This window comes from Strigops habroptila, chromosome W (genome assembly GCF_004027225.2).
Source record: "Strigops habroptila isolate Jane chromosome W, bStrHab1.2.pri, whole genome shotgun sequence".
NCBI classification, from domain to species: Eukaryota; Metazoa; Chordata; class Aves; order Psittaciformes; family Psittacidae; genus Strigops; species Strigops habroptila.
This window is the reverse complement of record NC_044301.2, coordinates 9,249,831-9,261,922: the sequence shown is the minus strand read 5'-3', so window position 1 is coordinate 9,261,922 and position 12,092 is coordinate 9,249,831. Positions and strand designations below refer to the sequence as shown.

Genomic DNA, 12,092 nt, shown 5'->3' with positions numbered 1-12,092 from the left:
TCATGAACACAGTAAAACATCTGATTTGTAGGTCAGGGTGTGCAAAAAGTACAGCTATTAACGATGACCTTGAAGAGGCTTTGCAGCTGCAGTTATGGTGCAGCATTAGGAGTGACACATCCTTGTAACATTTTGCACTTTGCGAAATGCCATATCTTAACCTCTGGGTTTGCAGGACAGCATCCCATTCCTTGTATTTGTTACGGACAGAATTAAATCTCGCAAGTCAATCTAACATGTCAGTCCTTTCCTGGTCACTATGAAAGCACAGGGCAATGAAAATAGAGAAGCTTTGCAGACATACAGGGAACACCACGTAGTTTTGTCCATAACTTTCTGTGCATGAATAGGTACTTGCCAAATTCGTGCACATGAATTTGGACATAGAATCATAGAATAGAATCATAGAATAGTTAGGGTTGGAAAGGACCTTAAGATCATCTAGTTCCAACCCCTCTGCCATGGGCAGGGACACCTCACACTAAACCATGTCACCCAAGACTCCATCCAACCTGGCCTTGAACACTGCCAGGGATGGAGCATTCACAACTTCCTTAGGCAACCCATTCCAGTGCCTCACCACCCTCACTGTAAAGAACTTCTTCCTTATATCTAATCTAAACTTCCCTTGTTTAAGTTTGAAGCCATTACCCCTTGTCCTACCACTACAGTCCCTAAGGAAGAGTCTCTCTCCAGCATCCTTGTAGGCCCCCTTCAGATACTGGAAGGCTGCTATGAGGTCTCCATGCAGCCTTCTCTTCTCCAGGCTGAACAGCCCCAACTCTCTCAGCCTGTCTTCATACGGGAGGTGCTCCAGCCCTCTTATCATCCTCATGGCCCTCCTCTGGACTTGCTCCAACAGCTCCATGTCCTTTTTATGTTGAAGACACCAGAACTGTCCACAATACTCCAAGTGAGGTCTCACGAGAGCAGAGTAGAGGGGCAGGATCACCTCCTTTGACCTGCTGGTCACGCTTCTTTTGATGCAGCCCAGGATACGGTTGGCTTTCTGGGCTGCAAGCGCACACTGCCAGCTCATGTTAAGCTTCTCATCAACCAACACCCCCAAGTCCTTCTCTGCAGGGCTGCTCTGAATCTCTTCTCTGCCCAACCTGTAGCAGTGCCTGGGATTGCCCCGACCCCGGTGTAGGACCTTGCACTTGGCTTGGTTGAACTTCATGAGGTTGGCATCGGCCCACCTCACAAGTGTGTCAAGGTCCCTCTGGATGGCATCCCTTCCCTCCAGCGTATCAACCGAACCATGCAGCTTGGTTTCATCGGCAAACTTGCTGAGGGCGCACTCAATCCTACTGTCCATATCGCCAACAAAGATGTTGAACAAGATCAATCCCAACACCAATCCCTGAAGGACACCACTCGTTACTGGTCTCCAATTGGACATTGAGCTGTTTACCACAACTCTTTGCTTGTGGCCATCCAGCCAATTCTTTATCCACCAAGTGGTCCATTTTCAGGACTAGAGAATTGCTTTGGTGTTGACAGTTAAAAGCTTCCATGGAAATAGACACCTGGTGCCATACTCTGGCACTGGTTAGACATTCCAGTGATAATAGTTTGCCAGGAAGCAAGGCTAGCAAACAATAAGTAAAAAAAAAAAAAGCCAAATCCGATTAAAATATATCAGGTAAATGTGGGTTTTGGCAGCAGGACAGAATCATTCACTTTAGACTTCACTCAGGACACACACTGAACCCCTCTCTTCATAAGAAATGTGATCTGTTACTAGCAACATGTGCTAAACTGTGCATCTAACCAGTTAGGTCCACTAGCAGCACATCAGGAGACACTAATTGCACCACATATTGCCTATGCAAATCAGATGCAATTTTCCCCAGTACTAACTGTCCCCTGATTGTACCCAAGCACTGGGCTAACCCAGTGGAGAGGTGTGTGTTGGAGCTCAGGGAAGCGATATGTAAAGTGTAACAGTTGATGCAAGTTGCCTGCTGTATGGGAAAGGTCAGCCCCTCTAAAATCATGGACAAACAGAAGTCCCAGGCAGCTGGAACAAGCTCTCTGAAGAACTGGACTTAGGCCTGGACAGTAGAAAGAGACAGAAAAAGCATATGTTTTATGGTGTTTGAGAAGTGAGTTTATGCATTAAAGTGAATGTATCCTATGAAGAGCAATTTATAAAGCAAATGCAGAGTGTCCAAGTTTTTCACTGAGACATGATTGCTTTTCAACTTCATGAATAGCAAATAGGGAAAAACCATGGAAGCACTTTAATTATAACACAGTAAAATGAACATGAAAACTTTAACAGCGCTGAAGGCCACCATATACCACAACTGAAGCCTACAATTCTTTCAAACAGCCTCACCAACCTGCTTTGAACCTCTTGAACCCACCAGAAGGTATCTACATACTTGGGAGTAGATTGGAGAAGTATGCTGCTCCCAGAAAAGGAAAAAAAACCCAAAATAAAACCCAACTCCCCACATTTAGTTAATGGCTGTAATCCAATACCTTCAAGCTAGGAGACACCAGACATCTAACTAACTCATGGCATTATATAGAGCCCTGTTCCTGCCAGAGCTGAAAAGAACCAGTTGAAGATGAACAATAATATGAAGGGTCAAGGCACTATGTGAGCAGTTGAAGTAGTGTTCATAAAAGCAGGGTTTACTTCTTAAAGAAAAGGACACAGGATATTCCAAATTCATCTTGTTACAGAACTTTCACATGTAAATCTGCATAGTGTACAGTGAAAAAAGTCAGTATAAAAATACTCCTTTCCTTTATCCATACTGTGAGAAAAGCACAGTGTATTATAACAGGAAATCATAGACTACTTTATTATAAAAAAATCTGCATGTAATTAACAAATTAATTGAAGAACAGTTAATGGAAGTGCAAATTAACTTCATAAAATTATGTCTGTCCTGTATTTAAATATAGATAATTTGTTTTCTCCCATTCTAATGTGGTTCTACTCCCCCCTCCCTACATTTCAGTTTAAAAAGATTTATCATTGCTTGCTTTATACTAAAAAGAGCGTACGAGCCTGCGTACAAGTTGAAGTTTTGCTCTGCAAACGAGACAAGTCTATGGTGATACTTATCATCCTTTCTTATCTTTGCATCTCTAGTATCCACAGGACAAGAGGATATATGACATATATACACAGTGAAAATGTGGGCATGTCAAGCCACTTAAAGTTAGTTCATTTGCTTGCACAAATTGAAACTTAAACCATTTATCAATGAAGCAGAGTAGTGTAACTTCCAGACTTGCTTGCACACCTTAAGGCATTAACAAGAGTCTCAATTGATAAGTCATTCTTGTTATCACCACGAGGATCATCTGTACACTTGTAACAGTCAAATGCTTGTTCATCACCCACATGCAACGGCCAGCCTTGCTGAAAGCTCCTAAAGCACAGATAAGTCATGGCAAGACTTTGATTTTGCTTTGAAAGCCATCTTCTTATTGTTCTTTGCCACAATTCTCCCAAGGAATCGCTTCGCTTTTTTGCCTATGCTTTCTCTTCTTTTTGTGTTGGCCATTCTCCGAGCATTGTCTTCTTTACTGTCTTTGCGAAGTCTAATTTGCCGAACAATACCTTCAAACAGGTCCTTAACATTATAATGAAGAGCAGCTGAGGTCTCGATGAATTTGCAGTCAAACACAACAGCACAGGCCCGTCCCTCTGGATGGAAAGAGGAAAAGAGATGAGTGGAGGTGGACATTTTCTCTTTGTACTGGCAAAAAACAAAAAACCAAAACAAAAAACCACAAAACAAACAAAAAAAAACAACCACCAAAAAACAAACACACACACCCCCCCAAAAAAAAACCCTAAACAAACCACCACACCCACACACACAAAACACCAAAAAAAATTAAGCAAGGAAAGTGCCCTCAATGCCACAAAAGAGCTTTACTACATGGTAGCAAAGTCCAAATTTGCACTCATGGTTTTGCCCCCTTACTCTTCTCAGGTTTGTTGTGGTATGGTCAGAAATCTCATTTGATCAATGTCACTGAATATAAGGCAACACTAATCCTCTAGGCAGACCATCCCAGTATTGTTTAAGAGCTAAAGCTGATATAGGATTGGCACTTGGATGCACACTTGCTGTTTGATAGCAAGAGTGTGAGGTACAGAAAGAAGTGGGGTTTATTTCTTCTGGAAGTTGAGCAACTATGCACCCTTGTCTTGCTGTAATGACAGTTTTCCACACTAGCTACAAATGAAGTCCCCAAGGTCAAGTCATTGAACAGATCACTAGAGGTCATAAAGTTGTACACCACTGGATTTGACTAGGACTGCATTCAAAACAAGATGCTCAATGTTCCAGATGTAAGCGCCTGACTGGAACATTGCTGCAGTGCCAATTTCCATGTGCAACTTGAGGTAAATAATGGCAAAGTTTTAAGCTTGAGCAAAGTACTGATGTCACGACTAGGACAGGTCAACCATGCACTGCCACCAGCCTGAAAAAAAGTGATTATCTGATGAACTCCAGTCAGTCCCCTGATGCAGGCATTTAACACAGGGAACATGGCAAAAAACAGACAGCAAGAGGTGGTTCATCATCATCAAGGTACTGATATTTCCAAGTATTCTTCCCAGTGGGGAACAAACCAAGAACAAACTAAAAAAAAAAAACACCCACACACAACAAACAACACACACCACACACAAACAACCACACACCCCCCCAAAAAAAAACCAAACCAACAAACCACACCCGCCACAAAAAAAAACACTGAATGTTTAAATAAGTCAAATTAATACTGTGATGGTGGTGGTGGTTACTGAGCTCTAGTTACCTAAAGGCTAGCTGAAACTAGATGAGAAAATTCTCACTGATTGCAACTGGAGAACATGTACAAAAAGTCTTCAAGTTGTGTGAGCCTGGTCCCACCAGCTCAGCTCAGCTGTGATAGAATTGCCTCCAGAAGAAGGACTGTACAGGATCACCCTTTCCAGAAGCTGTCTGGATTATGTGACATGGCACTCCTGCCCCTTAAAAAGCATAGCTTGAGCTACCAAATCTTGAAATGAGCAAGTACTGCTGCACATATAACATGCAACTAAACCCTTTCAGTTAAGGCTGACCAAAACCAAATCCTACACAAACCAGTATGCTAAAGCTGCAGCTCTGATGTGTTTTTTCTCTTGTACTGCAGTTCAGTGCATTGCTCTGCACAGTCCCACACCACACTCTCCAGTGTTTTCTGTGGTACCAACTCTCCCAACATGAACCAGCTGGCTTGATTTCTCCACCATGCCTCAAATCATACATTTTTCTACATCAAAACCAGACCATTTCTATTGGCCATGATCCTCCACAGCCTTTGCTACTACTTTAGCCACTACTGTACAAGTGAATGGTGTCACTTACCATCAACTGAGACTTCCCGGGACCTGACCAGGTCACTTTTATTGCCCACAAGAATAATAGGAATGTCTTCTGTTTGCCTTGCTCTTCTTAGCTGGATTCTTAGCTCAGAGGCCTTTTCAAAGCTAACTTTGTCTGTCACTGAATATACAATAATATAGGCATCCCCCATTTTCATACAGTGGTTCTGAAGCCATTGGCTATCATCCTAAAACAAAAGGCAAGAAATGGATTTATTGCACTGAAAGTCTATTCAATACTGTTTTAATTATTGTAAGTACCTTAAAGATATTTTTCTTAGCTTTATTATCAAGAGTCAGTAAGCCAACCTCCTGATTTTTTTTAAAAAAGATTGTTATTTAAGATATATTACAAAACAAAGTTATCTTATTTCTAGAAATCTTATCAGGTCTGCACTGCTCAGATTGCAAATCTCATTTTACAGTAGTTCCCTGGGCTGCTCATGTAAACTGCTGCTTTATCAAAGCATTAAGGGATTCACACTCCAACCCTCTTCAGGTTTGTAAATTACCTGCCAAGCCACAAGAAATTAGTTGCAGGACAGAACAAAGGCAGTACGAATTCTAATTTTTAATGTCACTTTCTTAATGTTAGTTATCTGACTAGAGAGCTAGGCAGACATAGCTGTTCTGTTTCTGCTTTTGTGAAGAGTGAACCACTGACCAAGCCATAGAGATATCAAATCTGTAATTACCTGCTCCCATATATCGAACACCACAAGAGACGCCTCTTCTCCGTCAACTATAATCGATCTGTCATACGTATTTCCTATGGGAAACAGAAGTTCAGAAAAAGCAGTTACTCTCCTACATCCCCGCCGGGGTGGCCACAGGGGGGATGCCCGGGGAGCTGCGGGTCACCGGGACCGTGGGTACCCCACTCCGCCCGCGCCCTCACCGGCCTCCTCCGCGTCCGCGCAGTCCTCCACACCACCGAAGATGCGCGCCAGGCTGGTCTTGCCGACGCTTTGCTCGCCGAGTAGGATCACCTTGTAGAGGCTGCTGTCGGAGTCGCTGCCCGAGGAGATGACCGAGTCGGAGGAGTCGGAAGCCCAGCTCTCCCGCTGCGCCTCGCCAGGGCTGTACGAAGTGCAGCGCACCAGCCCAGAGACCTCGTCCTGCGGCAGGGCCGCTCGCAGGCCCCACTCATCCACCGGCACGCTTCGCCGGTGCAGATGCTGGTGCGCGGAGAAGGGCATGCTGTCGCGCCGCTTGTCCAGGTAGCGCAGCTTGTCGCCGCGGTTCAGAGTCATGGGTGTGCTGAGCTGAGGCCGGAGGGGAGAGAGCTGTCAGCACCCGCCGCCCTGCTCCGTAGAGCCCCGCCGTGCTGGGCCGCCCCGCGGAGCGGCGCTTACCTCAGGGCGCTCCGCGGAGAGGAGGCAATGAAAGATTTCCCCACCACTATCGCCTGTACTAGAACTCCCTTAGCAAGCGCTGCCGCCACCCCGCGCCTGCCCCCTATTTGTGGCTCCGCCAGACGGCCCGGCCCGGCCCGCCGTGACGCGCGCCGCGGAGCCCTGCCAGCGCTTCCGAGGACAGCGCTGCACGCCCACAGCGGCTCGGCTCAGCGGGGAGTCGCGGCCCGGTCTGCCGGTGGCAGCAAAGGGGTCGGCGGCGGGGCTGCCCTCCTGTGGGCGCGGAGGAGCAGAGGGGGCCGCGGCACGGCCGGGCAGGGCAAGCGCCGAGGAGTGGATGCGGGGCGCTTCGGAGAGAAGCACCGCCACGTGTAGTGAGTGAAGGGTCAGCCCCGCGGCCCGCTCCTGCCGGCCCGGGGTCCTGCTTTCCTGATGGAATGCAGTATTCCCATGTATGCCGCTTGTTTCTACTCATAGCCCTGTGTGAGAGAGCACCTGTTGGACATAGATAGGTTTCCGTGGCTTGTTAGGCTCTAAATTACTGTCGAGAAGTTTAGGTGTAATCCTGGTGTCTAGAGTAGTGTTAGGGAAAATACTCTCAAATTTGCAATATTTGCTTCATTTGGTGCTCGGTGCTCGGTGCTCAGTGCTCAGGAGGAGGTTATGAGAAAAGAACCTGTGCTAGGGTTTGCACTTAACATAGCAAGCTTGCCAATGTCTCCACGTGCAGTGCTAATGGTTTAAGAGGCTGATATAAAACATAAAGGTCAAATTCTTCTCTTGATTTCACCTGAGTAGCAAAGTGAGACAGCGAAAGTCTTACCTCAGAAGTGCACAGTCATCACCATGTGATCAGGCAAAGAAACGACTAGCCAGATAACTATACTTGTATTCCAAATGGCTCACCCAAGCATCATGTATACAGTTTGTTGTTTGCCTAGCAATGAAACGTGTGAGACATTTTTACAGCCAAAATAACTTTGGTTCCTGCTTCCAAAAAATTACAGCCTGATCAGTATGGGAAAATCCCTGTGACTCTGTGTAGGGACAGTTGCCATCGAATTCGTGACAGTTTAAGGGTTTACAAATCAGTTGCAGAAACAAGGCTAAAGAAGGCAAGAGGGAGGAAGGTGGTGGAAATTAAGTTATAGATATAAGATATAGAAATATATAGATAGATATAATACAGGATATAGGAATAAAGCAAGGGAAAGAAAAGAGCATGGGATTGGGCTATGGGGTTGCATAGCCAATAAAATGCAGCATACTGGCTCAGAAACATCTTTTTATCCTATAACATGTTAAGCTTCTCAGACTACTTAACTGTGACAAAGATAACCATGAAAAATGCTTTAAAGGGACTGACCACAGGGAATGGATATTTTTTCCTATGAAATTAACTGAGTGAATAACATTCTGTTGGCTTGGGTTTTTTTTCAGGAGCCAATTATAGTTCTAAAGTCCAGCTCTTGAGGTGATTTTGACCCCTTTGCCCTGATAATTGCAGTTTGAAGTGTTAATGTGGCAGTTAAAGATCACCAAGTGCTTGCAGCAAGTTCTCTCTGCCTGTGTCACAAAACAGCAACCAAAATAGCCTTGTCAGTTTAAATAGAGTTTGGTGGTGAAATGAAGTGTGTGACTCAGTTTACTGAACTGGATTATAAACCTCTGGTTAGCATTTTAGATCATATTTAAATAACTTATGATTAGCATTTGAAGTACAACATGGTTACTTAGAATCATAGAATAGTTAGGGTTGGAAAGGACCTTAAGAAAATCTAGTTCTAACCCCTCTGCCATGGGCAGGGACACCTCACACTAAACCATGTCACCCAAGACTCCATCCAACCTGGCCTTGAACACCGCCAGGGATGGAGCATCCACAACTATCTTAGGCAACCCATTCCAGTGCCTCACCACCCTCACTGTAAAGAACTTCTTCCTTGTATCTAATCTAAACTTCCCCTGTTTAACTTTGAAGCCATTACCCCTTGTCCTACCACTACAGTCCCTAAGGAAGAGTCTCTCTCCAGCATCCTTGTAGGCCCCCTTCAGATACTGGAAGGCTGCTATGAGGTCTCCATGCAGCCTTAACTTCTCCAGGCTGAACAGCCCCAACTCTCTCAGCCTGTCTTCATACAGGAGGTGCTCCAGCCCTCTCATCACCCTCATGGCCCTCCTCTGGACTTGCTCCAACAGCTCCATGTCCTTTTTATGTTGAGGACACCAGAACTGTCCACAATACTCCAAGTGAGGTCTCATGAGAGCAGAGTAGAGGGGCAGGATCACCTCCTTTGACCTGCTGGTCACGCTGCTTTTGATGCAGCCCAGGATATGGTTGGCTTTCTGGGCTGCAAGCGCACACTGCCGGCTCATGTTAAGCTTCTCATCAACCAACACCCCCAAGTCCTTCTCTGCAGGGCTGCTCTGAATCTCTTCTCTGCCCAACCTGTAGCAGTGCCTGGGATTGCCCCAACTCAGGTGTAGGACCTTGCACTTGCCTTGGTTGAACTTCATGAGTGTCCTGGGTTCAGCTATAGCAGTCATTTTTCTCCTTCTTAGTAGCTGGTGCAGTGCTGTGTTTTTTAACTTTCAGCCTGGGAACAACGCTGATAACACTGATGTTTTTAGCTGTTGCTAAGTAATGTTTATTCCGACCAAGGACTTTCTCAGTCTCATGCTTTGCCAGGGAGGAGGGGAAGCCGGGAGGAAGCAGAGACAGGACACCTGACCCAAACTAGCCAAAGGGGTATTCCATACCACAGCACGTCATGCCCAGTATATAAACCGGGGGGAGTTACCCGGAAGGCCCAGATCACTGCTCGGGTCGGGCTGGGTATCGGTCGGCGGGTGGTGAGCAATTGTATCCTCTCCCCTTGTTATTTCACTAATCATTATTATCATTGGTGGTAGCAGTAGTGGTTTGTATTATACCTTAGTTGCGGGACTTCTCTTATCTCAACCCGTGGGAGTTACATTCTTCCGATTCTCCTCCCCATCCCTCCGGGAGTGGGGGGAGGAAGGGGGGGAGTGAGCGAGCAGCTGTGTGGTTCTGAGTTACCGGCTGGGCTCAAACCACGACAGTTCTTTTTGGTGCCCAACGTGGGGCACGAAAGCTTGAGATAACGACAGATCTGATCAGAGTGTGTTTAATCATATTTGTGATAAGCATTCATTGTTACTACTCATCACAATGGTGATTATTTGGCTCTCAGACTTGTTGCGCTTGATCTCAGAGTTTCAGCATGTTGTACCTTACTTACAGCCACTATTTGCTGTTTTAGCGTTTATTGGCTGGGGGGCCTGGGCTAAGGTTCTTGTTTCACTGTGCTTCATGGTAATGACTTGTAATACAATAGACTCACTGATCATGAAACTGGTCTGGTTTGTGCTTCCAGCGTGGCCATCACCACTATACATTGGGAGGTATATAATGAAATATTTTAGCAATTGCATAACTGTTTTTGTCTCCTCGGGGGGTAAACTTACGAAGAAAGCATTCTCTTTCACCCCCCGTTCCCCCACCAGCCTATTTGCAACAGCAGTTGAGAGTTCTGAAGGTTTTAGATGGCCTTTGAGTACCCTTGAAACCTGCCTGCTGATTGTGCTGGGGATCAGCATGTTGGCAAACATACGGAGTGTGTTCTACCCACAGCCATCCCGTCGTAGGAACATCCTATTTCGTTTAATGTCAAAAATTCAGCAGTATAAGGTTCGAATCTGGTCTAGGGTTAGACGACGATATAGGAGGACCACCAAGAGATTTTCCCTGAGGCTGGACAGTTATGAGTGGCAGGGTGTGTGGGATAGTATGGGCAAGTACCTAGGCCAGTGGGCCCCTCCAGTGCTTTGGAACTTCACCCCTGAACAAGTGCAACATCTGGAAAAACTAGTAAAACACTTAAACGAGGTGTGCTGTCGTCCTGGTTATACCAGAGAGGGACAAATCATGGCAACGTGCTGGGGCTTGGCCTATGCCTACAGAGCCTTGCTCAACACTATCCAGCACCTTCAAAGGGAAAAAAATGTCTCTGGATCTGATGGCAAAGCAACAGACAACGCAACTATGCCAACTACAAGTACAGCAGCTACTCAGACCCTGACCACAACAGTCAACACAGCTACTCCAAGTACAGCAGCTACATCAACCCCAGTGACAAGCACAACAGCTACTCAAACCCCGACAGCAACAGACAATGTGGCTACTCCAAGCACCGCAGCCACACCAACCCCAGTGACAAGCACAGTAGCTACTCAAACCCCGACAGCAACAGACAATATGGCTACTCCAAGCACCGCAGCTACACCAACCCCAGTGACAAGCACAGTAGCTACTCAAACCCCGACAGCAACAGACAATGCAGCTGTTGGTGTTACTCAACTCCCAAGCACAACAGCTGCACCAACCCCAGCAATAGACATTGCAACCACTCCAATCCTAGTGGCAGACACTGCAGCCACTCCAAACACAATGACAAACACTGCAGCTAAACCAAATGGCCAGTTTGTGACAATGTCTGTTGCCCCTGTAAGCAAAAGCAGACGAGAGGCACAAAGAGCAACCCGCGAAGTGAAGAAAGATGAAGACCCAATGCCATTACTACATGCAACAGCACCTGAACAAGAGTTACTACTATGTGGGTCAGAGGAAGAGGAAGAAGAGGTCACTTCTTGACCCCAGACCTCAACCGAACTATGGAAAATGCGAAAAGATTTCACCCGTCTTCCAGGGGAGCACATTGTCACCTGGTTACTCCGGTGCTGGGACAATGGGGCCAACGGTCACGAACTAGAAGGTAGGGAAGCCAAGCAGCTGGGATCACTTGCTAAGGAAGGAGGACTTGACAAAGCGATTGCAAGAGAGAAGCGAGCCCTCAGCCTTTGGAGGCAGCTCCTGGCAGCTGTGAAGGAAAGATTTCCCTACAAAGATGATATTACGAATCGCTCAGCCAACTGGACCACGATAGAGAAAGGCATCCAGTCCCTGAGGGAATCAGCCATTCTAGAGATGATCTATCGTAGGCCGGATGCCAGGAACACATCCGTAGATCCAGATGAAGTCGAATGTACACGACCCATGTGGCGGAAACTTACACGGAGTGCACCATCATCATATGCCCACACATTGGCATCAATGACCTGGAATGACGGAATATCACCAACAGTGGATTGCCTGATTCGTCAACACCGAGAGTTCGAAGACAATCTCACCCCTTCCATCATTTCAGCTGTGGAAAAACTCTCCCAGGAGTTCAAACAATTGAGAGACGATTTATCCGATCTATCCAGCTCCCCACGCGTACCAACCCATGTCTCAGCTATTAACAGAAGGCGCCCTACTGCTC

General features: G+C 46.3%; 1 protein-coding gene across 1 annotated transcript; it reads right to left on the bottom strand.

Moving 5' to 3' along the window:
• Nucleotides 1-2,722: 2,722 nt before the first annotated feature.
• LOC115619079 (GTP-binding protein RAD-like) lies at nucleotides 2,723-6,653 on the bottom strand. The gene is made up of 4 exons (XM_030511108.1): nucleotides 6,291-6,653; nucleotides 6,088-6,161; nucleotides 5,376-5,580; nucleotides 2,723-3,673 (listed from the first exon to the last, which is right to left on the bottom strand). The coding sequence occupies exons 1-4, from the start codon at nucleotides 6,643-6,645 to the stop codon at nucleotides 3,396-3,398; spliced, it is 912 nt and encodes a 303-aa protein (XP_030366968.1). The 5' UTR covers nucleotides 6,646-6,653; the 3' UTR covers nucleotides 2,723-3,395.
• Between the last annotated feature and the right edge of the window lie 5,439 nt (nucleotides 6,654-12,092).